This window comes from Acanthamoeba castellanii (genome assembly GCF_000313135.1).
Source record: "Acanthamoeba castellanii str. Neff unplaced genomic scaffold scf7180000084777, whole genome shotgun sequence".
Taxonomy (NCBI): Eukaryota; Discosea; order Longamoebia; family Acanthamoebidae; genus Acanthamoeba; species Acanthamoeba castellanii.
Window position 1 is genome coordinate 523,754 of NW_004457712.1, and position 26,047 is coordinate 549,800.

The window sequence follows — 26,047 nt, forward strand, 5'->3', positions numbered from 1 at the left end:
GTGGCCACCTGTGGCCAATGTTCTCTATCTCTTTTTCTCTTCTTCTGTGTAGAAGAATATAAATTATGAATAAGTATAAGAATAGAGGAAAAATAAGGAACTAATAATCAAATTACACTTGTAAAAAAAGGACGAGGAGGACGAGGAGGCGATCGAGCAGCAGGAGGAGTTCGAGATGAAGCACCAGGAGGCCGTGGCCTTCCACTACCTCGAAGAGTGCGTGTTTCTTTTTCTCGTTTACTCGTTAAGGTGGCGCGTGCGCTGGCGTCGGGGCGTGAGGTCTTACAACCGCAGCGGTTGGGGGTGCGCGCGACGTGGACAGGGGGAGCGACCAGATCATTTCGCACCCGCGCGTGATCGAGGATTCGGCGCGCAGGAAGGACTCGAAGCGGGCCAAGAAGCGCGAGAAGCGGAAGGAGAAGAAGGCCCTGGAGCGCACTCAGAAGGAGGAGGAGCTGAAGCGAATCAAGAACCTCATGAAGGAGAGCATCAAGAAGCAGCTCTCCAAGATCCAGGAGACCAGCGGCGCCTCCGGTACGACACGCGTGTCAAACAACAGTTTACCACCACACTTGGCGCGTGCGCACACGCACAACCGCACACGCACGCGGGGCTGATCAGAGGTGGGTGGGCGGGGTGTCGCAGATCTGGGTTTCGCGGAGGAGTATCTGGAGGACGAGTTCGACCCGACGGAGCACGACCGCAAGATGGCCTCCACGTTCGACGACGACTACTACGAAGGCGTACGCGCATCTCCGTCTTGCGCGCACCAGCGACAACGTGGCCCTGATTGCGTGCGCGTGCGCCTGTGTCGTGTGTGTAGGAGGGTGACGAGGAGATGCCCGTTTTCAACGAGGACCCGGACGAGAGCGAAAAGAACTTTGGCCTCCAGAACACCGTCGGCTCGCTCATCGGCAATGTACGCGCCTTTCTCGTCCCCCCCCCACCACTGTGCACTGACTTTCGTTCTTCGTTCTTCTTCGTTCTTTTTCCAGAAGCGCGCTGACGAAGAGGTTTACGATGAAGAGGAGTACTATGGCGGCGGCGGTGAAGAAGAAGCGGGCCAGGCCCAGCCCGATGCCGAGGCCGAGTCGAAGCGGAAGATGGACGAGCTGCTGGAGAAGTACTACGCGCTCGACTTTGAGGACCTGATCGCCGGCGAGATCCCGTGTCGCTTCAAGTACCGCCAGGTGAAGCCCAAGTCCTACGGCATGGACGTAGATACGATCCTCACCCTGCCCGACGCCGAGCTCAACAAGCGCGTGAGCCTCAAGAAGCTCGCGCCCTACCGCCACTTCAACCTCAACGCCAAGAAGCGGGCCAAGCGCCGCGAGAAGCAGCTCGGCGGCGGCGGCGGCGATGGCGGTGGTGGACACTCGCGAGCGGCCAACAGGTGGAGCAGCTCCAGCAGCAGCAGCTCGAGCAGCAAGAAGCGGGAGTGGAACGGTGACGGAGAGCAGCAGCAGCAGCAGAGCAGCAAGAAGCGCAAGTTCGAGGAGAAGAGCGAGGAGAGCGGTGACAAGAAGAAGGGGAAGAAGCAAAAGAAGGAGGGAGGAAGCAAGATCGAGAAGAGCGCCGAGGACAAGAAGGAGAAGGAGAAGAAGAAAGAGAAGAAGGAGAAGAAGGAGAAGAAGGCCAAGAAGCAGTCTCGGGGTGAGTAAACCTCTGTAGGCTTCTTCGGAGCACAAAAGAAATAAGCGGCTCGCTGAGCTTTGTTGGTTCTTTGTTGGTTCTGTCGGTAAACGTTTCGTCTTCTCTTCATCTTCACCTTCTTCATCAAGATCGGAAGAGGAACAGCTCGTATTTGCCGTCGGGAATGGAGTAGAGGAAGACGAGGGGCATGGACGCCGCGTCGTGTGCGGTGAGGGCGTCGCGCAGCTCGATGATGGCGTCCTTGAATCGCGGGTACTTCTGGATGGGCTGGTGGAACCCGATGCCTCCGGCGCACGCCACCAGCTCCCGCAGCACTTGCACGGGCAGCTCCACTGCCCAGACCTGCCCCACCCCCGACTTAGCCTTGACCGAGCACCGTGTGTCGTGCGTCGTGTGCGTCGTGTGGTACAAACCTTTGTTTTGTTCGGACTGACGACGCTGGTCATGCGCGGACCCAGCGCTTTGTTGACGTCGAGCGAGATCTGCTTCTTGCGGCGCGAGGGCAGATTGGTGTTGAGGATGGTCACCTCGTACACGCCGCCCGACGAGCCACCCCCGCTGTCCTTCGTTCCCTTGCCTCCGCCTTTTTCAACATCATCACCACCATCATCACACGCACGAGGGTCAGCTCAATCCACCAAAGGTCTCCTCCTCTCATCATGGAATAAAGAGTACCGGTAGAGCCTCGAGTGTTGACGTTGTTTCCAGAGGTTGTGGGTCCGACCATCTCCGTCATGGCCTCGCGGCTGATCTCCCTCGAGGGCGTCTTCACCGCCGCTTGCAGCTGGGCCAGCGCCGCACCTTTATCCCAATCGTCGTTGTCGTCGTCGTCATCGCGGCACACGTTGGGGTTAGAGCAGAGCGCGAAGATGGTAGAGGAAAGGTGGAGCCGTACCTGATTTCAAAAGCGAGAGGTACTCGGCGAGATCCTTTTTGTGGACGTCGGCATCCGTTCGGGTCTGTACGTCCCGCACCTTGGCCATCTTGGTCTTCTCGTAGCTGCGGTCCTTGAGCACCACCATCCACCGCACGCCGGCCTGCTTGCAGGCGAGAAAGAGCTCCTCCATGGTGTGCTTGCCGCCGCCCACCGTGATTGCGTTGGCGCCAGCCGCCGCGCCCATCAGCCCCGTGCCGCCGATAGCGGTGTTCGATGCCCCGTCCATGTACTCGGCCTGGCCACACAGTAAAGGTGAGTGTGGTTGTGCGTCGTTGCAAAAGGAGGAGGAGGAAGTGGGTGTACCTTGATGTTCTTGGCCCACAGCTCCATGCAAATCTCTATACATTCCTCCACCATGTTTCGTCCAATGTAGCAAACGTATGCCTCTGTTTCGCAATTCCTGGGAAGGATTCAATCACGCAACGGCCAGTCAATGGCATTGACGATCAGATCACGCGAGGGAAAGTGTAGATGAGAAGTGGGGCAGGGCTGCTCACTCACCTCAGTTTGCGGCCCTCGTTCTTTGCCTTGCGGGTCTCGTAGGCGATAAAGCTGCTGATGAGCTTGGCGATGGCAATGTTCACTCCCACCGCAGCTACAGCGCTTGAAGTTGAGTTGGGAGGCTGAAACTTGGCCACCAGCCCGTCGTAACGGCCGCCAGCGGCGATGACCTGCACCAATACAGGCGCATGCGTGTGAGAGAGTCATCTCATCATTTGGTTGTTAAGGTGAAGGGAAGCGTTACCTCGTTCTGTTCTTGGAGAACAGCCTGGAAAATGAGACCATCGTAGTACAGAAAATTGTAGGCCAATCCTGTGCGGCAAAAAGAGTTAAAGGGGCGGCTCTCGTGAGTGAACGCGACTAATAAATGAAGTATGGGTGGATTGGGGGGGGGGAGATTACCGATGTCGAGGAACACGCGATCAAGAACACCAAAAATCTGCAGATATTTGACTGCCTGGCGCAGCTCCTCGAGTCCCTCTTGGCCTTGTCGGTGGCCCTTGATCAACTTCTCCAGCTTTAGGAGCATCGTCTGGATGTCGCCTGCTCCATTCACATTCACTCGATGGTTAGCTCCCTTCATAACATGCACACCCCACATCACACGAGACACGACACACACGACACACACGCGTTTCTAGAAGACTACCTCTGAGGTTGAGGAACTGGCTTAGCATATCCACCGACTTTTGGCTCACGCCTGGAATCTTGAGCAGGTACTTGTTGATGTTGGTCCACAGTTTGTTGTCCGGCTTCCCGCCAGGGCCTGTGTTGGGGATGCCCGAACCCGACGACGACGGTGACGTCGAAGGCAACGGACCCGCTCCCGCTGTCTGCCCGGTCTTGCCTTGCGCTGCTATGGTGAATGTCAGTGAACTGTTGATGCTCTGCTAAACACTGCACTCGAACGGTGCAGCGGCAAGACGGGGAAGGGCTGCGTAGTACTTGTGAAGGAACCGCGGTGGCGCTGTTTTCGCTTCCACAATTGCTCAATGACGTGACACACTTTGGCGCGGGTCTCCTTCGGGAAACCGCAGATGTCCATCATCGCCAGCAGGATCTTGTGGTGATTGATCTGTTGTACCGTTGAGAGCGAGAGGACCCTTATTAGTTCTCCATTTCCATACGCGCAGCACGGGTATCGCGTGTGCGATCGCACTGGGGCGCACCTTGATGGAGTACGGGCCAAGCTGCTTGGAAAAATCTTCGAGGACCTCCACGAGCACCTTGATCGTCTCGGCATCATGCACCGACCGGGAGGACACGGGTCCGATGATGTCAAAGTCGCACTCGAAGAGCTCGCGCGGCTGGCCTCCTGCCGGATTCTTGCTGTAATGTTGGTTGGGTACCCCAGGTGTTAGTGAGAAGTAGTAAACTTGACTTGAACATGAACGAAAAGGAAACACTCTCGGCGCACCGATAGACGCGCGCGACGTTGTATCGCTTGAGCGAGACGATGTCCTTGTGAGCAGCGTAGCGGGCAAAGGGGAGGGTGAGGTCGTAGGGCAGCATCAGCACCGATCCGCTGTCGTCCATGAGCGTAGCCACATTTCCCTCCTCCAGTACGCCACTCTGTGGGCGCAATGTTCAGCATGAGTAAGTTGACTCCTCTTCAAAGCGCAACCGCTGCTCCGATCAAATGTAACAAAGCCAAGGAACAAGGCACGGTACCTTGGGTACGAGGAGAGGAGTTTCGAGCAGCATTGCTCCGTGGCGCTTGAATACTTCGGTGATCCTGTGGAAGGCCTGCTCGCGCAGCAGCAGCTCTGCAGTGCTGTGGAGCTTGCTCGTCTGTGCGAAGAAGACACAGTGGTCAGAGGGAGAAGAGACTTTAATGCTGGTTGGCGGGGGGGGGCAGTACCGCGTGCGAATCGTAGGTGTAGTCGAGGTGCTCATCGGGCACCAGCGAGAAGAGCTTTTCGATGAGCATGTTGAAGATCGTGGTGCCTGGAATCGTGATCGTGCGCAACGCCTCCTTCAGGATTTCTTCTTCCTGTGTCCCAAACACGCGTGAAACCATTAGCACATGAATGAATGAATGAATGAATGAATGAATGAATGAATGAATGAATGAATGAATGCAGGACGGGTCGCATACCAGTTTGGCGGGCAGGAGGTCGCTCTTGAGCAGCTCCATGGTGGTGGGCCGAGCGTTGGGGTCCTCTTGCAAAAGCCAGCGAATGAGCTCCGCCTCGGTGGAGTGCTCCTTCTCGAAGCCACTCGGAAGCTTCATGTCGTTACGCAGGGCCGTCAACACCTTCGCCAAAAAACGACATGTGAGCTCGAGCTGTGGCACATTCGGTGCGCATTGCGCAGTCAAGAGGTCGGGCCAGGGCCAGCGTTGTGTACCTCAGCACGCTCCATTCCGGTGGTGATCGGGTGGCACATCTCGAACAGGATGATACCCAGTGAGTAGAGATCGACCTTCTGGTCATAGTGCGTGCCGGCCTTGAGCTGCTCGGGGCTGCAGTAGAAGGGCGTGCCCACACCAATCGTCAGACTCTCCTTCAGCGACGAGACCGAATCCACGGACGAGTTGAGCGAGGCGAACTCCCGCAGCTCTTTCTTCGCCACACGACCCGTGCCAGTCGTGGCCAAGCCAAAATCGCCGATCTATCGAGCGAGAATAGAGTGAGCATACACCCCTTGCCAACGCGTCGTGTGCGTGCGTGCGGTGTGCGTGTGCGGTTTACCTTGACATCTCCGTTTTGGTCGAGGAAGATATTCATGGGCTGCGCATGTCACGGACATAGCATCGAAGATATCAGTTGTCGTGACGCAGAGCACATGTGTGTGCAGTCCATATTCGGCGGCGGAGGTACCTTGAGATCACGGTGAATAATGCCCTGGAGGTGGATGTGGTTCAACCCTTCGAGGATTTGGCGGAACAGACGCCAGATCTCATCGTCCGACAGCCCCTTGTCAATGGCCTGATTAACAACAGCGATTAGTTCGGGGAGCTCAAAGAGAGGAGAGGCCGGTCTTACTGTTCGTAGGGTGTCGCCGGGGCAGTACTCCATCTGAATGTACAGAGTCTCGGGCGCGCCGTTTCTCGCCCTTTGTCCTTTGGCATGTGTGGTCGTAGCATCTGAGCTATCGTAATCTTCGTCGTCGTCGTCATTCTCCTCATCAGAGTCATCGTGGTTGTCCTGGTCGTCCTCATCTGCTCCTTCATCGTCAAACCCATCGTCGTCCTGTACACAGGCCATGTCCACAGTCTCTTTAGTCAAGACCATGGGGTGCGTCTTGGTGGCAAAAAGGCTCACACACGCACCTGTGCGTCATCATCAGTGTCGTCTTGGCCGTCGCGAATGAAATAGTCCTCGCTGTCGCTGCTCTTTTCCAGCGCGGCCCTTCCCTTTTGGCCGCCGCCCGCGTTTTTCTTCTTTTTGGCTTCTGCCGCGTCTGTCGTGGCCATTTGGAGAGCAGTGAGCCTTCAATCCATGGTAGCTGCAGAAGATCCCTCGATCGAGTACCTAGCTTCAGACCCAAGTCTCGGGTCAATGAGGTCATGGAGCTGCTGCTTAGCCAGTCCTCCTCTTCCACGTCGTCCTCATCCTCCTCGTATGGGAGCGTGCTGTCCGCGCCTGTGGTTTCGCGATCGATCAGTTGGTGTCCGGTATGGAGACCTCCAGTCGCTCCACAGATTCTGAATTGGGTGCGCGTACCTCCTTCCGTCCACGCCTGGAAGTAGCGTACAACGTACTGGTGGTTCAGCCTCGAGAGAGTGGTGACTTCGCGCAACATCTTTTGGTTGAAGCTATCGCCCGGGTGCAGCTTGATCTTCTTGATCGCATACAGACGGCCGTCCAGTCTGTTCTTGACCTGATGTCATGACGTGTGGGAGGCACAAAGTGATTAGGGGGTTGGTGGGGGTGGGGTGCTGCACAGGCCGGTTCTTTTCAAGGAGAGAACAGGGCACCTTGACGACAGAGCCGAACCCTCCCCTGCCAAGCTCTTCCAGCTCTATGAAGTCAGCATGATAGCGCGAGTTGATGTTGTTTTGCGAATGCGCCAAAGACTCGTGGCCCGAGCTCATCTGCGCGGCAGAGCAACCCGTGGTAAGAAGTGTCGCACGTTGCAGACATAGGCCAGCAGAATGGAACATGATGTACCGAGGACTGGGTGGAGGACTCGTCGATGGGCCGCCGGTGAGGCATTGGAGTAACGGACGAGGGCGGGCTGCCGGGCAGGTACCAAGGATTGGGCGTGGAGATGTCGGCCACGAAAGGATGCAGGAGCAGCTTATGTGCGGTGGGTCTATCCTTCAAGCTCCTGCGTGATGCGCGTGAGTGGTAACTCAAGACGTGACAGACCCAGCCACACGGGCGTACCTGCGCAAGCAAGACTGTATAAAGTCCTTTGCATTACGAGACAGGTAGTCGGGAATGGCCGGGTTGATGTCGTCGGGCATGCCTTTGGCCATCTGGATCACGGCTACGCCCAAGCTGAATATATCGTCCTCCCTGTGGTAACGTCGTTAGCGCGAAGGTACAGCATTGGAGAGCTTGCGAAAGGTCAACAACATACTTTTTCGGCGTGTTCTTGGTGAAGTCGCTCGCCTTGGCCGTAAGCAGAGCGTTGATCTTGGCGTTGGTGCAGCCGTAGTCGGAGAGCTTGAGGTTGCCCTTGTGATCAAGCAGCATGTTGAGGCACTTGATGTCACCGTGCACAGCACCTCGGTCATGGAGGTATTTGAGCCCTTCGAGAATCTGTCTCGTGTACTTTCGCAGCATCGTCTCGTTCAAACCGCCGCTCTCCTTGAGGTGCTGTGCGAGAGATGAGGCCCCTGCGACAAACCTAATCATGACCAGGTCAGGCCTGTACTAAACCAGACACGACACACTCGAAAGCAGAAGCGGGTGAGGGGCATACTCGAGGAAAATGCGTAGCGTGTTGTCCTCCTTCTCGGTGCCGAGGTAATCCACGATGTGGGGATGCCGCAGCGCGCGCAATGACTCGATTTCGTTTGCAACAAGGTCCATCTGATCCAACCACACAGCACCGAGCGTGGGTTAGGACTTAGCAGTTCAAGCTCGGGGTGTAAAAGCTATGAGTATTAGACTGACCTTTTTGTTGATGTCGGGCACGTTTCCGAAGTTGACCTCCTTTACCGCCATCAGCTTCCTTGTACCGAGATTCATGCCCAGAATCACCTCGCCAAAGGTACCCCTGCCGAGGCTGTTTCTGCGCTTCCACCGTATCGGCTGGTTGTCGCCTACACAGGCAGTTAGTGACCTGTACGACAAGCATTCGATGGTGACGGACAGATGGACTGACGAACGGACTGGTACCTTTTTTGACCACCTCCTCTTTGCGATCGTGAAGACCTTTGGCGAGCGCGTTGGCCTTGATCGCCACGCTGACGCCCTTCTCCTTGCCCTTGGCGGGAACAAACGAATTGTCGCTCGCCTCCTGCGTTGGAGACCCCTCACCTGCGTAAGCGATTGTTCCGGTGGTCGTTTCGAGTAGTGAGCGATCGTGCACGTACCGAGTAGTCTCCATAATCATCATCGTCCGACATATCGTCGTCCATGGGCACCAGCCAGTCGCTGTCCTTCTTCTTGATCCTGCGAAGAGCCTCCTCCTTTCGCTTGAACTCCTCCCTGACAGAGAGGCAATCGCTTTCAGCTGACGTCGAGCGGTGGCCAAAATATAGTGTAGGGCACCTACCTGATCCTTCGCTCCAGAGGGTCCTCCTTCTTCTTCCGCTCGTTGGTTTCTTCCACCATTCGCTTTTGCTCCTTCTCCAGCGCTTCTCGTTCCTCCTCCTGCAAGGTGAGCCAAGCACCAACGCGTCAGGCTCGACGTCAGATCTCTACTACTTGAGCAGATGCTAAAGACAAGCAAAGCAACACAAAGAGCTGAGTGTAGAACCTTCTTGTGGAGCATCATCTCGTCGTAGAAGGAGAGCGTCTTGTGGTTATGGCGCAGAAGGAACTCGCGCACGATTTCAGTCAGGTCGTACACCATCTCACGTCCCAGCATCCCTTTGGCCTGCATCAACAATCAGCGGCGACATGTGGTGAGAGCACGCTGGACACCGTGTAGTGGTTGCGTACACAATACCTCCTTCTCGAGAAGCGACTGCAGCTCTGCCAACTGTTCGTCGGACAGGCCTTCGATCTTTTCCAGCTCAATGATGGGTGCGTTCCTTGGGTACGAGCGAGTGAATCTGAATAAAAACAAGATTTAAAGAGTATTTAGAATCGAACCATTAAATGATCAAATTAATACGCATAAGAACAAGATGAACTATATGTACCGTATAGTGAGCCACACGCTGGCATAAATCTCGTCCACCATTCCCGGTGGCGGTGAGAGCCGGATCATGAATTGTGGGGGCTGGCCGCCCCATGTCGTTGGAATGAGCTTGAAGTCATCCTATGACAACGAACAAAGCAGTGTGCGGCTGGGAGTCAGTGATGAAAGAAAAGAATAATGAACGTGTAGAGGAATGGGAGCAAAATACGGCGAAAATGGCTTCTATCGCTTCCAATTCTTGCTCTTGCGCTTCCTTGGTTTCATTCTTGTCCATCTATCAGTATCTCTCGCGCACTTCTACACCTTGCAGCTGCGCTACCTTCTCACTCAAAAAAAAAATCGGAAAACAAATTGTTAGATGGATTTGTTTTTCTTTGGCAAAAGAAAAGTTTTTTCCCAAGCTGCGAAAAGTAGGAAAAGCGAGGCAAGCAGCAGGAAAGCGAAAGAGATCTGCCGGAAGATGGAGGCTCGAGGGAGAACCCGAGCCCGCTGCTTGCGTCCATGTCTCGGGAGCCGAAACAATTCGATTACAATATACAACGACACTTCAATCACCTGCAGCTCGAACAACATTCGTAGCCCATGGATAGCGATGAAGGTCCAAGTCCAGTGCTCGTGCATACGTTGCAACTGCGCGATCCCTACAACTCGACCATAGGAGAGAACGACACCTCATTCGAGGCATTCTACACGACGGCCTACATCAATTTGGCCATAGGGCTGATCGGATTCCTCTTCTTCAGCGTGCTGCGGCCCATCAAGGCCCTCGGCTTCCGCCAGTTCTTTGCCCCCGTGTGCTACACCGCACGCAACCGTGCTGCACTCGAGAAAGAGGCCGAAGCGCGGCGGCACGGCCGGCCCTACGGCAGCCCGGGCGCCACTGGCGTGGCGAGCCACCTGTCCGATACGGCCTGCTATCCCTTCCACAGCGGCCTCTTCGGCTGGGTTATGCCCACTCTCCGGTATGCACCAACACACTCTGTGAGCGATCACGCGCCGCAGTTCTCACTCGCGATTGCGGCTGTGTGCTCAGGTACTCGGACGCGAAGCTGATCGCCACCCATGGCCTCGACGCGGTGATGTACTTCCGCTTTCTGCGGCTCTCCATGTTCATGGTACTCGAGTGCGCTCTTTGGAAACGACTACTTCACATTGATGTATGCAAGAAAGAGCTCATGATCGTTGCTTCAATGCGAACAACAGTGCATCTTCATGTCCCTCCTCGGGCTGCCTCTTCTCTTGCCGCTCAACTGTACCGGTGGCTTCGCGGCCGCGGAGGGCATGGGCCTGCTGACCATGGGCAACATCGGATCGCGCGACCCCAGGCTCATCGCCCACATTGCCGTCACCGTCGTGTACTCGCTGCTGGTGTACGGCATCATCTACTTCACATATCGCACCTACTATCGAGACAGAATCGAGCATCTCAATTCGAAAGAGGTAACGACTCGCCCCGCATTGCCTTGTGCGTGCGAGTGCTCACGCAAGATGTGGTCATTTGAGAACAGATCAAGAACTACACCATCATTGCTGAAGAGATTCCCAAGAAGATGCGCAGCAAGGAGGCGTTGCGGCGCTGGTTTGAAGAGAACTACCCCGACCGAGTGGTGGACGTTCAAATTCCCTATGATGCACGGTGCGGCCACACACACACAACAACAACAACAACAACGCTACAGGCTTGTCTTACAAATTACCACGAATCAGGAAGCTGCATGAGCTACTCAGCGAGCGGAGGACCCTTAAATACAAGCTCAAGGCCGTGCAATACGCCGAAAAGCACACGGGGAAGCGTCAACAGAAGCGAATCGGTTGGAAGGTGTTTGGTCGACGGATCCTGGGCGGCCTCGTGGGTCCCAAGGTACCGTACCTTACACCGTCGGCGTCGTTGGCCAAGTTGTGCGAGGACCGCCTGAACCGCGTTTTCACCCCCTTTTTTTCTGGTACGTGAGCAGGTAGATGCCCTCAGTCGCTATGTCCATAAGCTGAATGACAGCGAGGAAAGGATATTTGAGCTGCAGAGAAACGCTGAGGCCAAGCTCGAGAAGACAAGCGGTGCGTTCCTTCTCAACGAGCCAAAATCAGCTGCCCAGGCGTCTCTTTCTCTGCGCTCATATTATTTGCTGTACAGTCGGTTATATCACCTTCGACTCCATGTTCCCGGCGCGTATTGCTTGCATTCACACTCTGGCCAACCCCGACAAGCTCCAGTACGTTACCTCGCTGCCTTCCACACTGTTCGTAGGCTAACCATGCGGTACGCGTTGTTCTTGTAGTGTGAGCCCTGCTCCGGCGCCTGGTGCAATACTGTGGGACAATCTGCACATCAGCAAGACGCAGCACATCGTGCGCGGACTAATCGCATCGATCCTCATGTTCCTGTTCATCTTCTTCTGGTCGGTGCCCGTGCTCTTCATCGTCGGTCTGGCGAACATTCACAGCCTGGCCCAGGTGCACTACTTCTCGTGGCTCAACGACATCATCGCCGCCGCGCCCGGTCTCATCGGCTTCGTCGAGGGATTCCTGCCGTCCTTCATCCTCTTCATCTTCAACGACCTCACCATCGAGATCATTCGTAAGTGCGTCGAGTTGTGCGGATGGCACGACAAGGAGAAGAAGGAGCGGACAGTACTCCAAGCCCACTGGGCCTACCAGGTGTTCAACCTGCTCCTCGTGTCCGTTATCGGTGGTACGAGCCACAGCCAACGCACACCAACGCACACCAACCTTGCTAAACCTAGGTTTAACGCATTTGCGCGATCCTAGGTTCCATATTCAAGGTCCTCAAGATCGTGTTGTCGAGGCCACCTGATCTGATAGGCCTGCTCGCCTCTTCGCTGCCCCAGCAATCCGTGTTCTTCATCAACTACATCCTGGTCGTCGGTGCGTTCGTCTTGAGGCGCAAGTGCTCTTCGACGCAGGCGTTCGCTCACACTTGGTCGCGTGCTTTCCCTTTCATCAGGTTTGGGCCGAGCTCCGTTCAAGCTGATCCGGTACTCGGCGTTCTTCAAGCTCTACAGCCGCTTGTTCTGGTTGTGGCTGCGGGGACGAACTGCGGAGGAGGTTCGTTGTTGGCCGCTCTCCGCTCTCCGCTCCGAAACGATTGGGTCGCTCACATTCGCTTGTGTCTGCACCACGAAATAGCGCCAGGAGATCAGGCAGCCGCGCCAGTTTGACTACGCCGACCATGTGTCGATGGACGTGTTGATCTTCTCCGTGGTCCTCATCTTCAGCGTCATGGCGCCAGCCATCGCCTTCTTCGGCATCGTCTACTTCTTCTTCGCCTACCTCTGTACCCTTTCCCTCTTCCCAACGTGCCTACACACTTCCGCCTCGGGCACTGACTGGTCTCTCCTGTGCTCGTCGCGCCAGCTCACCGATACAACATCATCCACGTCTATCGCTCGCAATACGAGTCCGGCGGCATCCTGTGGCACAGCATCTTCCACCAGATCATGACCGCCCTCCTCCTCTTCCAGCTCACCATGGCCGGCGTGCTCAGCGCCAAGGGCTACGGAGGTTCGACCCACCCACTTCCGTCTTTCCTCCTTCTCCTCGATGGCCACCCATCATCATCATCATCACCATCATCAACTCTTTTCCGCGTGGTGCAGAGAGCGGCGGGCTCCTCGCGCTGCCGCTGTTCTCCGGCTTCTTCTGGATCTGGGTCCAAAAGAAATTCTCCACGGCCGCCCGCTACGGCCCCATCGACGGCGTTCAGACCCGCCGCATGGACGCACCCTACGTAACTCCCCACTCACCTCACACCACCTATTTATTTTCTGATTTTATATTTTATTTTATTGTTATTTTGTATTTGTATTTATATTTATTTATTATTGTTGGTGCAGACGGTCGATGCCTACAGGCAGCCGGAGCTGGCTCCGCTGTATCGGGCCGACGCGGAAGACGAGGGCGACAAGGTGGCGCTCCTGGACGGCACGAACCAACCAACGGAGGAGATCAGCCTGTGGGACGCGCGCGGGAAGGACATCGTCCCGCTCAGCCTTCGCTCCTCCGACTTCGGCGGCGGCGCCGACGACGGCAATGACGGCCTGACCATCAACACCGCCGATGGCGATGAAGAAGATCCGGGACCGTCGGGCGGCGCCGGCGTTGGCCACAGCAGCGCCACAGGTCGATGATGCTCATCAACAGTCGTCTTGTTGGGTTCGAATAATGGAAGCTTCCATTATTCGAATTCCTTCCCAGGACAATAAACGGCGACAGCGGGCACACACTGCCAAAAAGCTTCAAGCTTGACCAAGCACCACCTTTTTCCATCTATCCGCACGCACACATCACACAACACCAACAACGACATGGCGACGCAGCGCATCTTCAACTCGCTCCAGGAGAACGACAAAACCACTGGCCGTTTCGAGAGGTGCCTTCATCTTATGGATTTTTAGTCTGCCTTTATTTATTTTTATTTTATTTTATTTTATTTTCAATTCATGATCACTTATTAAATCTCATATTATTAAAAAAATAAATAAAGGCAGAACTAAAAAAAGTGTGCAAGAATAGGTTAATCCGAAAAAAGAATTCCCAACAAATAATTTAACTGTACTTAAATGGGTAAAATGCTCCAATTAGGCCAACAAACATTGTATTAACCCCACGTACGCGCCCACGTGTTCATTCGCGCAGAAAGCCGACTTCGTTCCGCGACAAGGTCACCGCGGACGGCAGCTCCGGCTACAAGGCAGAGGCCGGCCGGTACGACGACCCCGCTCCTCCTCTCCTCCTCTATTCGCCTCCGTTGGCGGGTCCGTCAATTACCGGTCGCGTTTCCTCGAAGAGAGTGATCGATGGCTCACTCGCGGTTGTTTGTTTGGCACCCGGGTGTAGGTACCACCTGTACGTGTCCTACGCGTGCCCGTGGGCCTCGCGCTGTCTCGCCTTCCGTAGCCTGAAGGGTCTGCAGGACGCCATCCCCGTCCACACCGTTGCTCCGGTACGCACGACACACGCACCACCGCACACGCACACGCACACGCACTGCGGTATGCTAATCCACGGTGTGCGAACGTTGCAGCGCTGGGGCGTCATCGACGAACCCACCGGCGCCAAGAGCTGGGTGTTCAGCGATCAGGAGATCGGTGGCCGCAAGACCAACGACGGCTTGAACAACACCAAGGTACCCCCGCGCGGTGTGTCATGTGTGCGTGCGTGCGTGTGCGGTGGTGCGCGTGTCGTGTGTCGTCCAACGCGGCGCTAATATTTGGGTTGTTGCTGGGTTGCTGCAGTCGATGCGTGAGCTGTACGAGCTCCACGACCCGCAGTACGCCGACAGGTACACCGTGCCCGTGCTCTGGGACTCGCAGACCAAGAAGATCGTCAACAACGAGAGCTCGGAGATCATCCGCATGTTCAACACCGAATTCAATGCCTTCGCCAAGGTTTCCTTTCTCTCTTCTCACCCGCACGCGTGTCGTGTGTGTCGTGTGTGTCGTGTGTGTCGTGTGGTTCCGGTCACTGACGGGTTGCGCGATGGCAGCACCCCGAGGTGGACCTGTACCCGGCCGAGCAGAGGGAGGAGATCGACGCCCTCAACACGTGGATGTACGAGACGATCAACAACGGCGTCTACAAGTGCGGCTTCGCCACCTCGCAGGCCGCCTGTACGTCGTCCGACCCGACCCGCCCCCGCCCCGGCGCGCCCCAGAGTTGACTCACCCCCCCCCTTCAACACAGACGAGGAGGCCTTCCAGGTCCTCTTCGCCACGCTCGACGACGCCGAGGAGAAGCTGTCCAAGACGCGCTTCCTGGGCGGCAACAAGCCCAACGGTAACACACACAACACACAACACACACAACACACACACAACACACAACCATCACGAATCGCTCATTGACCACCCATGACAATAGAGGCCGACATCAGGCTGTTCGTGACTCTGGTCCGCTTCGACCCGGTCTATGTCCGTACGTGTCGTCCCCTCGCCCATTGTCCTCGCCCCCCCACGAAAACGCAGCGCTGCTCACTGTGACCTGTGGCCCCGAGCGCAGAGCACTTCAAGACCAACAAGAAGCGCATCGCCGACTACCCGAACCTGTGGGGCTACACCCGCGACGTCTACCAGTGGCCCGGCATTGCCGAGGTGTGTGTTCTTCTGGCTGCGCTGTTGCGTGTTGCGTGTTGCGTGTTGCGTGTTGCGTGTCGTACATCGGCTTACCACCAGACTCTGCGCAAAACAAACAACAGACGGTCAACCTGGTGCAGATCAAGGAGCACTACTTCGGCAGCCACCCGCGCATCAACCCGCTGGGCATCGTGCCCGCCGGCCCCGAGATCGACTTCGCCACCCCGCACGGCCGCGACCAGCTCTTCGCCTAAATCAACACATCAACAGCGTTGCTCTCGACCCACCGACAAACAAGTAATACTTGTTATCACGATGACGAGCATTGCTCGTTGATGTCAGCAATCTGTTGGTTTTCTTTGATTAGGATGGGGTGTGGACAGCAGCTCCACAAGCTTGCTGTCCACACGGGGGGCGTCTGCATGTGCAGACGTGCGCGGTACAATGATGGCTTAAAACGAAGGATCACAGCGCCATTTGTGCACCTCTTGCTCACCACCAGCCGAACTGCCCAGGGAGGAGGTGGTCGCGGCCTGCGCTTCTGATGAGGAATGCCGGGGCTGCTCTCCGTCTAATGACTATCCCTGCCCCGCCCTGCCCGCAAGTGGGGGACCAAACCAGAATGTCGGTGGTTAAAAACAACCAATGGGTCACTTTCTAGAATAGAATCCACCAATCAACGTTTACATGCAGCGAGCCCAAGAAGAGATGGTACTCGGGGCGCGGTGGGAATCAGCTGCCGCTCACGGGCGGAGGGAAGTCGCTGAGGAGGCCCTCGAGGAGCATCGTCTTCGTTCGGTTGATCTTGGCCGCGAAGGAGGGCGCGCAGTAGGCGGCCCGCTCGGCGTTGATCACTGAACCGCACCACCAGCCACAGTCAGATGACATAACAAGATGACCCATCAGAGCTGTTAATTGGGGGGGGGAAGGCGTACGTTTGGTGAGGAGGAACTCGCGGAACGCGGGTCCGTGGGCGAAGACGTATTCGTTGGGGTCGGGCAGGTGGGGCGTGCACCTCTTCACTCCCTCCTTGTACGTGGTGCCCACTCTGCCCCCATTGCGCACGCGCCACCACGAGACACAGTAAGTCAGGCGGATGCGCACAACACACGAATCTCGGCGATCCCATACCTGTAGGCCACCGCGCCGCTGGGCAGCTTGACGGGTTGCACGACGATGAAGACATCTGCAGAGTTGCGGAATGTAAAGGTGATGAGGTTGGGAGCTGGAAGCGGGGGGGGAGGCGGTACGGTTGAATTCGGATTTAATGGCGTTGGCCAGGTAGGGCGTGTTGCCGTCGGAGAAGATGAGCACGACGATGTCGTTGCCGAGGTGCCGCTTCCGCTCGAGCTGCTGGCGGTTCTTGTCGTCGTAGGGCAGGTACGTCGACACGTGGAACATCACTTCATAGTCTTCCCACGTTGTGTACACGCTGTGCGTGCCCGTCGCATTGACTGCAAGCACAGAAGAGCGAAGAAGAACGAAGGAGAGTTGAGCGAAGAGAAATAAGGGAGAAGGGGCGAGGCGGGAGGCGCACTGCGGACGTCGAGGCCCGCTCGGTACTGTGTCCACCCCTCGAGAGCAATCTTGTCACCGATCATCGAGAGAAAGTGCTCGAACGCTTCGCTCCCGTGTTCTGAACGCCCGCGACAGCACACAATCAGCGCTTGGGAATTTGGGAAGGGAGTGCGTATGCGGCGGTGATGGTACGTACCGTTGGAGAACATGTCGGTCTCCCTGTACTGTCCCTCCTTGGCGTAGAGGATGCCAAACTTGTAGTTGGACACCACCTGCTTCAGCTCCATCTCGAGCAACTCCTCGGCCACCTTTTCCTGCGCGGTACGTGCCCCAGTTTTGTGTCAACAATCGAGCCAGGCTTCAAACGCGCGCTGAAGGGATGCGTGCCTGCGGGTCGAGTCGGTAAAAGTCGACCTGGCCCAAGAATTCAGGGCTTGTGCTTTGCAGCGCTCTGAGTAAGTAGCCGACACGAGAGGCATTGTTAGATAATCAAGTGCGCTTGTGTGCTTTGGCGCGTGCGGTGGCTGCGGCCGTACTTAAGGAGGCGCTTGCCTGGCGGTCTGCTGGCGCCCAGGAGTCGCTGGCTCCACGCTACGAGTGCCTGCTTCTCTCCCTGAACATAGCGAAACGATGGCATTGGCCGGCCTTCAGTTGATTGCCAGTGACCCTCCACGCGGTGGTGATCGTAGAAGGGCATATGTACGTATTTAGACCACACGAGGACGCGGAATCGCTGCGCCTTGGTCTTGAAAGAGGAGCTGTTGCTGTCGATGTTCTGTACAGCGGCATCGTCGGCTGCCACGTTGACCGGCGTTTTGAGGAGCGACACCACTAGCGGCCCTTCCGTCTTGTGCACCCCGCCAAAGTTGACATGGTCTGCTCAGCCACATCGTTCGGAGTTAAATCTTGGCCCGGTGTTCAGGGAGAGGGCAATGGGCGTACGCTTGGAGTAAAAGAATCGGTTGTAGCTGCAGGCGTCGTAGATGGTTTCCTCCAGTCGCAGCTGCCGCGCGTCGATTTGGCACAGCTTCCAATGTGACCCGTTGGTGGGGCGAACGTGTGCCGACGAGGCATCGTTCTCGACCAGGTAGCCCGGGCAGACGATGACGATCGGTGCATTGTTCCTGTCGTAGGTTGCCATCAGGGCTTCCGGCGATTGGGCGGTGGCATTAGGAACCAACCCCTCCGCGGCACCCTGGGCGAAGAAGCTGATCACACGACACACGACAACTTAGGCACATACTGGAAAGCCATAGGCGAGGTGGCGTACGTGGTGGGTCGAGTTTTGCGCCAACCGGCCTTGGAATCGGGGGAGCCTCCCTGGTCGGTAGGGCCACGGTAGAGCTCGGAGTTAAACGCGCGGTCGATCAGCTCATCGCTGAGGGACTTCTTGTGGACGGGCTGGATGATGGTCGTCCCGCCGAACTTGGCCGCCGTCGACAAGATTCGGGAGCCCTTCTCCGCGGTCTGCGCCTCCATCCTCTGCAGCGTCTGCGACCTGCACTTGCCCACAACGGTACGTCAGCCCATTGTAGCGTGCGTGCGAGCGGCGAGTGTCGTGTTGTGCGGCACCTTCGGCGAAAGGTGTCGCCTGTCCAGCTGCCGGTGGTAGAGGGGAAGAGTGAGACCACAGCAGCTTCGCCGTTCTTCAAGGACTCCACGATCGTCGGGTGAGCCTTCACGAACACGGCAAACTCGATCGTAAAGCGCTGGTCCTGGGGACCAATCGTCAGTGAAACGGGCCAGTAACGTCAGTGTCGAGAGCGCAGGAATGTGTGGAAAGTGGGCGGTGCTCGTACGTCGGCGATACCCAGCTGGAAGTCGTCGGGGCAGAGGTCGCCGAAGCCGTCTCCGTACTTGAACACATGTCTCTGTGTGTTGACGAAAAGGAAGAGGTCGGCGTGGTCAGCGCCGACCGGCATGCAGGCGTCTGCGAGGCAGCACACTACAGCACCACGAACCTTGACCTGGTCCACCGAATAGGTCTGAGGGATCAGGAACGCCTGCCTTTCCACAGCGCCGCCTCCGCCGCCCGGCACCTGCACCTGCGACCGCGAGTGGTAGTATCATGATACGGCATTTTAATTCATCGGACGGCAAGAAAAGGCAACATTGTGGTGGTACGGACCTCGAGCTTGAAGTAGTGCTCGAACAGGCCAAGGGCGAGGGCCGAGTCGGGTTTGCGGAGCATGAGCCGACGTCGCCGCCGCTGCCGGGCGGCCTCGCGGTCGGCTTGGGCCTGTGGTTGGGTCCCCGGGGTCTGTTGTGTGGTTGGTGCCAAGGTGGGTGCTACCGAGTCTGTGGATGCTGCGGTCGGCACAACGCCAGAAGATGAAGAGGGAGATGAAAAGGGGGAGGTCTCCTCTACTTCGGCGGCCGGTTCGAGTTTGACTCCTGTCAGCGCCTCTTCCCCATCGCAGTCCCTATCGGACCTAAACGAGCCCTCGCGGCTGTTCCCATTGCTCCCGCCGCCCCCTTCTCCTACTCGCCCACTACTCGGTGCCGATAATAAAGTGGAGGAAGCGAGTGGTCGCGCTGTGGTAGCAGATGAAGAGGATGAAACTGTGGAAGATGAAGAGGAGGTGGCTGGTGGGGACTGCCAATCTGTGCCAAGCTCGGGAAAGAGCGAAGTCCAAGAAAAGGAAGGCTGGAGCTTCGGTGCTTCGTCCACGAGTAGTGCAGGCGGGGAGGGGGTCGTGGCGGAAGATGGAAGGGATGCGGCGTTCTTGGCACGACCGATTACCACGGTGCCCCTGCGTCCGGTTTGGTGGTAGGAGGTGGAGAGCGAAAGCGAGCTGAGGTCGAACCCGCCGCGCTGCAGGTGCTCCTCCAGCGCCTGCATGCTTTCCTCCTCTCTGTCCATGTTGATCTTCAACGGCGTTGTGCCTCTACTTCGTGTTCGCCTGCGGATGAAGAAGATAAGTCATAGAATGCTTGGAATGCGCGGTGTTCGCCAATTTTCTTATCTATTTCTTCTCATTCCTTTTCCCCTTTGTCTGTGTAGCCTGCTTGATCGGCGTGTTTTCGTGAGCTGGCTGCTGAATCCATCAAGTAATCTTCCAAGATGATGAAAAAGAAGGTACTGCCCCTTTGTGGTGCGCCTGCATGATCTTGCGTTGTCTGGTTCTCGGATGCATGCCAGATTCGCGTGAATTGAAAAATTAATTTCTTCATTTATGCGGCAAAGGTTTTGTTGATGGGCAAGAGTGGGTCGGGTAAGACCTCCATGCGGTCTATCATCTTCGCCAACTACATCGCCCGCGACACAACGCGACTAGCGGCCACCAGTACGCCCTCAACAACCAAATTTGTCTTTTACTTACTTCATTCTTGATCATCACTCACCTCATTGTGATTTGTTGCCTCACCCGATCTCCACGAACACAGTTGATGTTGAGCACTCGCACGTCCGGTTCCTCGGCAATCTGGCCCTCAATCTTTGGGATTGCGGCGGTCAGGAGGCATTCATGGAAAACTACTTTTCCAACCAAAGGGATCACATCTTCCGCAACGTTGAGGTTCTCATCTACGTGTTCGACGTCGAGAGCAGCTGCGCTGAGGTACTGCCAGACGGCTCATCTGCCAACGTCGTGAACTGTTCATCTCACATCTCTCGCCTTGTTTTTTATTGACGAGCAGAAGGACATGAAGTACTACCACTCCTGCCTCGACGCCATCCAACAGAACTCGCCCACTGCCAAGATCTTTTGTCTTATGCACAAGATGGATCTCGTGCCCGAAGATCAACGAGAAAAGGTGACGTCCTCCTTCCTCTTCCCCAGGTGTTCTCGCTCCTAACCTTCTTCCTTCTCGCATGCATCTCTCCGCAATCACAGACATTCGCACAGAAGGAGAGCGAGCTCAAGCAGGCATCTCTGCCGATGAATATCACGCTCTTCCCCACGTCGATCTGGGACGAGACCCTCTACAAGGCCTGGTCCTCGATTGTGTACGCGCTCATCCCCAACATCGACACCATCGAGAGGCGACTCCAGAAGTTCTGCTCCATCTGCGAGGCTGATGAAGTGGTGCTGTTCGAGCGCGCGACCTTCCTCGTCATCTCGCACGCCTCCTCGCGAAAGCACAAGGACGTCCACCGATTCGAAAAGATCAGTAACATCATCAAGCAGTTCAAGCTCAGCTGCAGGTTCGCTCGCTCCTTCTACTTCACTTTTTCCGTGTACATGACTGACGCTGATCTCGCAATGCAGTAAGTTTGGTTCTTACTTCTCTGACATGGAGGCGCGGAACTCTCACTTTGCCGCCTTCATCGACCTCTTCACGGAGAACACCTACATGATGGTCATCATGTCCGATCCCACCATTCGTACCTCTACCCCGTCCACCTCTCCATTCACCGCCATCTCACCTTCTACACCACTCACATCACGTGTGTGATCGTGCCGCGCGTTTCCTGAACCAGAATCAACAGCAACCCTCCTCAACATCAAGAACGCGAGCAAGCACTTCGAGAAGTACCTGCAGCACAACGATGGCACGCCAACCAGGAGCTTCTGATCCAGGAGAGAAACCCACAGCCCCACATCACGCTTCAATAACACCACCAACCACAACTACCGCACTTATGGAAACAGATTGTTTGGACAATTGCATCGTACCAGCCCGTGCACACGTATTTATAAAGACCCTTCTGGCTTATTCTCCTTGCTTGCCGTTGGTTTATTTATTTATTTATTTATATTATTTGTTGCCAAAAGGAAAATCAACAAAAACAATTTTATTTCATTTTTCAAACGTTCACCAAACGCGCAGCTTGGCGCAAGAGCCACAAGGAGCAGCAATGGAGCAGCCTCACCACGTTACGGATCTGGTTGGTGTCGCGCCGGATTCAGATCCAGAGAACCAGGACGATGGACATGAACACGGAGGATGGATGGCCTTCGGGCACAGCGGCGGTGGGGAAGAACACGTAGTGGAGGGACACAGCCAGGGCCAGCTGGGCGATGCAGAAATCGATCACGGAAATTTAGATGCGACCACCCCCGCCTTCGTGTTCTCGCACGATCCCAATCACGACGATGCGCTCATGACAAATGACGATGATTCCGCGCACGAGGCGAAGCGGGCCGACATGACCAAGACCTTTTTCCAGGCCTTCTTCGACTACCCGACCATCAACGCGCAGGATTACCAAGTGCTCGTGGACGAGATCGATTTTCTCTACGACAACGTGGTGCCTCGACGATTCAGGCAGCGCAAGCAGGAGCGGGCCAAATACCGCCTGAACGAGCTGCGCGAGGCTCTTCAGCGGAGCAGCGATGAAGCGGCCGGCATCTTGCCGCCGCCTCCCCCGCCGGTGCCCGCTGACCACCACGGAGGCGTCCACGAAGCGCCGCCAGCGCCCCTCCCCGAGAAGTCGCGCAAGAGGCGCAAGATCGAGTTCGACAAGAAGGCCTGGACCAGGCGGGAGCGAACGAGAAGCTACTGGCTGGGTATGCGCGGACCCTTCTTCGCCGCCCACTCCGACGCGTTCCAGAAGCTGGAGAAGCTGGTCGGCCATTCGTTCCCGCACCTCAACGACCAGTCGTTCCGTGCCGCCTGGGAGCGCGAAGTGGCCCGACGGCAGCATGCGGCGACCTTGCTCCTCTCCACGCCCAAGGCCAGCACCAGTAACAAGTCGACGGTGAGCGGCGGCGGAGCGGCGCTGATCGGTTCATCACCTTCTTCGTCGTCTTCGGCTTTGCTCAAGCCAGCTGCGTCCTTCCCTGTCTACGACATGTGGCGCGACGCCGACCAGCCCTCCAACCCCAACGCCCCCCACCACTTTGTCCACTTCGTGTTCGACGTGCCGGGCGTCGTGGAGGAGCCCAAGTTCACCTTCAGCAAGGCCACCCGCAAGTGGCAGCTCGAGGGTACCCCTTCTTGCCGTGCCGCGCCGCTTCGTTTGTCACTGTCATTGACATTGTCGGTGTGGTGTGTGGTGTAGGAACGCGATCAAGTCCGGGAGTGCACTACCTGACGCAGCTGCGAGCCGCCGGGCAGTTCGTGGTCCGCGGCACGCTTCCTGCGAGCGTCGACGTTAACGCCGTTCCCAAATCCTCCTTCGGCAACGGTGTCCTCCACATCACCATCGCCGACCATGTCGAATAAGGCGGTGGAGGTGCATCCACCGAATACATTCTTCAATTTGAAGACGTACTCCCGGCCGTACACGGCCCTTCAGTCTGGAAGTTGACGCGTACATGAAGTAGTTGCGAAGGAAGTAGTAGCGTCCTGCTTTTGTCCAGTGGGCTGCGCACACTAACAGATGACGCGATGCCAGCTCAGCTTTGCCGTTGTTTTATTTTTGTGCTTTTTTATCAACTTTCTGCTGAAGATGGGCTGGCTGTCTCACATCTACGAGGCCGAGTACATTTTTCCTGACGACGCACAAGCGGTACTGTATCCTCCTGCTTCCCTCACTTGCCGCTAATAGCGCGGTTGGGGGGGGGGGAGTGAAGGATGCCATACGGGCTGCCATAGTGGAGGCACTCGAGAGCACACCACGCTATGCACACATCACGGCCGAGGCGGAGCTGCAACACCTCTTCCAACGGCACGGCGACCAGCACTCAGTCAGGCACGCCTACCACGATCACGAGGTCGCAAACGCCGAGCTCACCGTCTACGTAAGTATTGCGTGTCGCATCCTTCTCTCCTGTGCTGGCTCAGGCCTGAGACGGTTGGTGATGTGGCTGCAGGGCACGCACTCGACCAAGGTGTTCAAGTTCGTGGACGATCTGGCGTTCACGTTCGCCACTGTGGACGGCAAGACGGTGGTGCACACGCTCAGCATCTCGCGAATAGGGCAGGGCGACATGTTTCAGAACCGAAAGAACATCAGCATCATCATGGACACTGTCAACGCCAGGATGCCCTACGAACGCGTGGTCGTCTTGCAGAAGTGAAGCGAACGGAACAAGGGCACTTATTTAGTTGTATTTTTTTGCTATAAATTAATTGAAATAACAAGAAGGATGTCGGTGCAGCTTGAGAGTTCAGATGGAGAGGTGGTCACGGTGCCCGCTGAGGTGGCTAAGATGTCAGTTACGATAGCGCACATGCTGGAGGATGTGGACGTGATTTCCGACGATCCAGACGACCTGGGCAGCCCCATCCCCCTGCCCAACATCAACAGCGCCACCCTCGCCAAGGTGCTCGAGTACTGCTCGTGGCACCACGCCAACCCCAACCCTTCGGGCGATCAAAAGGGCGCAGATGGTGTGCTGGAGTGGGACCGCAAGTTCTGTGAGGTGGAGCAGGTCGTCTTGTACCGTCTCATCTTAGCTGCGGTACTTTCCCACTTTCGCCATCCACGAGGACCTCGTTTACTCAATCTCATGTTCGTGCAGAACTATCTGGACATCAAGCCGCTTCTTGAGCTTGCATGTATGTACGCCCCTTCCGCCTCCTTTGGCTCACGGTGCTAACGGTTGTTGTGGGCACACCAGGCCGAACTGTGGGGCTCATGATCCGCGCATGCACGACAGCAGAAGAGATTCGACAAAAATTTGGCATCAAGGCAGATCTCACACCAGAAGAAGAAGAGGAGATCAAGAAGGAATATGCCTTCCTCAACGATTTGTAAAGGCCCCCCAAAGGTCTCATCTGTACACACCGCCAACAACACTGGCATTCATTCATGCGAAACGATTCCCCTAAATCGTTTTTATCTTTATTTTCCTTGCTTGCTCGGGTGCTGTTGCGCGAATTTCGCTGCAGCGAAAATTGCTCAACGTGCTGGTGGGCTGGTCTTTTTCTCCCCTGTACATCATCATTATTTTGTCTTGCTGGGGCTAAGTCGCTTGGGTTAGATTGTCTTCCTCAAGCGCCAAGGAGGTAGAGCTCTTGCCCCCCTTCCCCGAGTTCTCAATTCGCATGGAGACGGCCTTGTGATGGATTTTTAATGGTATGGACATCTTTGAATTGACCACAGCCTCCCTTCAGGCCTCGCAGCAAGATGAGTGAACAGCAAGAGCAGCAACTTGAGGGTGGGACTACCGCACCAGTGCCCACCGACCTCTCCAACGAGGAGGCGCCCAAGGAGGTGGTGGAAACGTCAGTACAGCAAACGATGCAAATCGATCCTGCGCTTATCGTCGACGATGTAAATTACGAGAAGCGTTACGATGAGATGCAGAAGGAGCTGGAGCGAGGTACTTCACGCACACGCCACCTTATTACGCCCGCAGCTGCCACTCACGCAACCTGTACTTCAGAGTCTTTTGACCCAACGCAACATCTCGCCCGCCTGGAGGGCGTTATGGCAAGCCTGCTAAGCGGCAACTGTGCACTCAGCCGCGAGCACCAGACCTTCTTCCTGCATAAGGGCCTTCCCACAGTCGTGAGGGTTCTCACCAGGCGCAGGTTAGCTGCTCTCTCTTTTTATTTTAAAAGTTTAAATTCAATCACACATTTTTTCATTCACTGCAATCAATTGGAGTAAGAAGATTGACCAGTTCCAACTTGTTAACCATACAGGTTCAAGGACAACGACGACCAGTTCCTGCGCACGAACGAGTTCTTCACGCGCGTGCTGGACCTCATCATTGCCACGATGCCCGCAGACAACCTCGAACTGCTGGAAACGCTGAACCGTATCTTCGATGACAACCGCGCCTACTACTACCATCCCTACGAGAAAGAGGTAAGCAGCCTCCTTCCTCCCGTACGCGCTGCTCTCGGTTTCGACCGAAACGCTAACGCTCGATTTTGCCATCGCTAGGATCTGCTGTACGCCAGGCTCCAATCCCATAACGACGAGAATAAGGCCGAGAAGCCGCTGGAGAACTTCGCCGTACCGTCGGTATACGTCGCAAGCACTGGAAGGCTGCACTAAGTGTCCAGGACTGACGCGTTATGACGCCTATCCACCCCATTGCAGAAAACGATGCGCGCGTCCAGGTTCTTGGTGTACAACGTCAACTACTTCGCCAACAAGGGCGGTCTCAAGGCCATGGTGACACGAGTGAACAACACTGAGCCGCACCTCTCCGTCCCGCTCATCAAGCTGCACATCATGGCGTGGAACAAGGCAGAACCACCTTCGCCCCTTTCTCCTCTCACTTTGGATGTCCAAAGCTAA

The 26,047-nt window shown here is 56.3% G+C and overlaps 11 protein-coding genes across 11 annotated transcripts; 8 read left to right on the forward strand and 3 right to left on the reverse strand.

Moving 5' to 3' along the window:
• Positions 1 to 175: 175 nt before the first annotated feature.
• Positions 176 to 1,661, forward strand: ACA1_290100 (Krr1 family protein; the record flags this gene model as incomplete). The annotated part of the gene is made up of 5 exons (XM_004367944.1): positions 176 to 216; positions 323 to 534; positions 646 to 743; positions 824 to 919; positions 996 to 1,661. The coding sequence occupies 5 exons, from the start codon at positions 176 to 178 to the stop codon at positions 1,659 to 1,661; spliced, it is 1,113 nt and encodes a 370-aa protein (XP_004368001.1).
• Positions 1,662 to 1,776: 115 nt separating this feature from the next.
• Positions 1,777 to 9,629, reverse strand: ACA1_290110 (eukaryotic translation initiation factor 2alpha kinase 1, putative; the record flags this gene model as incomplete). The annotated part of the gene is made up of 35 exons (XM_004367945.1): positions 1,777 to 1,995; positions 2,067 to 2,236; positions 2,329 to 2,454; positions 2,549 to 2,825; positions 2,894 to 2,990; positions 3,092 to 3,261; positions 3,336 to 3,403; positions 3,494 to 3,634; positions 3,741 to 3,944; positions 4,037 to 4,166; positions 4,261 to 4,420; positions 4,509 to 4,663; positions 4,763 to 4,882; positions 4,953 to 5,084; positions 5,190 to 5,348; positions 5,441 to 5,704; positions 5,785 to 5,823; positions 5,914 to 6,021; positions 6,079 to 6,336; positions 6,366 to 6,496; positions 6,568 to 6,678; positions 6,760 to 6,916; positions 7,014 to 7,130; positions 7,207 to 7,366; positions 7,426 to 7,557; positions 7,622 to 7,912; positions 7,967 to 8,076; positions 8,161 to 8,309; positions 8,386 to 8,506; positions 8,583 to 8,697; positions 8,765 to 8,862; positions 8,969 to 9,088; positions 9,161 to 9,266; positions 9,357 to 9,475; positions 9,564 to 9,629. 35 exons carry the CDS (start codon positions 9,627 to 9,629, stop codon positions 1,777 to 1,779), a joined length of 5,100 nt encoding a protein of 1,699 aa, XP_004368002.1.
• A 308-nt stretch (positions 9,630 to 9,937) lies between these two features.
• On the forward strand, positions 9,938 to 13,500 carry ACA1_290120 (uncharacterized protein; the record flags this gene model as incomplete). The annotated part of the gene is made up of 14 exons (XM_004367946.1): positions 9,938 to 10,317; positions 10,389 to 10,470; positions 10,559 to 10,795; positions 10,864 to 10,991; positions 11,063 to 11,216; positions 11,311 to 11,410; positions 11,487 to 11,565; positions 11,632 to 12,044; positions 12,122 to 12,238; positions 12,318 to 12,418; positions 12,500 to 12,647; positions 12,728 to 12,874; positions 12,970 to 13,100; positions 13,207 to 13,500. 14 exons carry the CDS (start codon positions 9,938 to 9,940, stop codon positions 13,498 to 13,500), a joined length of 2,511 nt encoding a protein of 836 aa, XP_004368003.1.
• A 177-nt stretch (positions 13,501 to 13,677) lies between these two features.
• Positions 13,678 to 15,698, forward strand: ACA1_290130 (glutathione Stransferase domain containing protein; the record flags this gene model as incomplete). The annotated part of the gene is made up of 10 exons (XM_004367947.1): positions 13,678 to 13,742; positions 14,009 to 14,077; positions 14,210 to 14,315; positions 14,397 to 14,498; positions 14,608 to 14,760; positions 14,859 to 14,982; positions 15,056 to 15,148; positions 15,233 to 15,286; positions 15,371 to 15,462; positions 15,567 to 15,698. 10 exons carry the CDS (start codon positions 13,678 to 13,680, stop codon positions 15,696 to 15,698), a joined length of 990 nt encoding a protein of 329 aa, XP_004368004.1.
• A 478-nt stretch (positions 15,699 to 16,176) lies between these two features.
• On the reverse strand, positions 16,177 to 19,153 carry ACA1_290140 (GTPase activating Rap/RanGAP domainlike 3, putative; the record flags this gene model as incomplete). Its single annotated transcript, XM_004367948.1, has 15 exons — positions 16,177 to 16,298; positions 16,380 to 16,492; positions 16,576 to 16,630; positions 16,695 to 16,898; positions 16,982 to 17,080; positions 17,159 to 17,276; positions 17,377 to 17,413; positions 17,499 to 17,575; positions 17,666 to 17,838; positions 17,905 to 18,170; positions 18,233 to 18,460; positions 18,535 to 18,677; positions 18,762 to 18,833; positions 18,924 to 19,001; positions 19,091 to 19,153. 15 exons carry the CDS (start codon positions 19,151 to 19,153, stop codon positions 16,177 to 16,179), a joined length of 1,848 nt encoding a protein of 615 aa, XP_004368005.1.
• Positions 19,154 to 19,454: 301 nt separating this feature from the next.
• ACA1_290150 (uncharacterized protein) lies at positions 19,455 to 19,825 on the reverse strand (the record flags this gene model as incomplete). Its single annotated transcript, XM_004367949.1, has 2 exons — positions 19,455 to 19,558; positions 19,696 to 19,825. 2 exons carry the CDS (start codon positions 19,823 to 19,825, stop codon positions 19,455 to 19,457), a joined length of 234 nt encoding a protein of 77 aa, XP_004368006.1.
• A 333-nt stretch (positions 19,826 to 20,158) lies between these two features.
• On the forward strand, positions 20,159 to 21,480 carry ACA1_290160 (the record flags this gene model as incomplete). The annotated part of the gene is made up of 6 exons (XM_004367950.1): positions 20,159 to 20,249; positions 20,350 to 20,522; positions 20,602 to 20,718; positions 20,799 to 21,109; positions 21,174 to 21,289; positions 21,386 to 21,480. The coding sequence occupies 6 exons, from the start codon at positions 20,159 to 20,161 to the stop codon at positions 21,478 to 21,480; spliced, it is 903 nt and encodes a 300-aa protein (XP_004368007.1).
• Positions 21,481 to 21,856: 376 nt separating this feature from the next.
• ACA1_290170 (uncharacterized protein) lies at positions 21,857 to 23,073 on the forward strand (the record flags this gene model as incomplete). Its single annotated transcript, XM_004367951.1, has 3 exons — positions 21,857 to 22,606; positions 22,721 to 22,835; positions 22,910 to 23,073. 3 exons carry the CDS (start codon positions 21,857 to 21,859, stop codon positions 23,071 to 23,073), a joined length of 1,029 nt encoding a protein of 342 aa, XP_004368008.1.
• A 226-nt stretch (positions 23,074 to 23,299) lies between these two features.
• ACA1_290180 (uncharacterized protein) lies at positions 23,300 to 23,870 on the forward strand (the record flags this gene model as incomplete). Its single annotated transcript, XM_004367952.1, has 3 exons — positions 23,300 to 23,359; positions 23,424 to 23,595; positions 23,635 to 23,870. The coding sequence occupies 3 exons, from the start codon at positions 23,300 to 23,302 to the stop codon at positions 23,868 to 23,870; spliced, it is 468 nt and encodes a 155-aa protein (XP_004368009.1).
• A 69-nt stretch (positions 23,871 to 23,939) lies between these two features.
• On the forward strand, positions 23,940 to 24,550 carry ACA1_290190 (SCF ubiquitin ligase complex protein SKP1a, putative; the record flags this gene model as incomplete). The annotated part of the gene is made up of 3 exons (XM_004367953.1): positions 23,940 to 24,254; positions 24,315 to 24,351; positions 24,414 to 24,550. The coding sequence occupies 3 exons, from the start codon at positions 23,940 to 23,942 to the stop codon at positions 24,548 to 24,550; spliced, it is 489 nt and encodes a 162-aa protein (XP_004368010.1).
• A 372-nt stretch (positions 24,551 to 24,922) lies between these two features.
• Positions 24,923 to 26,047, forward strand: ACA1_290200 (uncharacterized protein; the record flags this gene model as incomplete). The annotated part of the gene is made up of 5 exons (XM_004367954.1): positions 24,923 to 25,118; positions 25,182 to 25,329; positions 25,444 to 25,609; positions 25,688 to 25,768; positions 25,847 to 26,047. 5 exons carry the CDS (start codon positions 24,923 to 24,925, stop codon positions 26,045 to 26,047), a joined length of 792 nt encoding a protein of 263 aa, XP_004368011.1.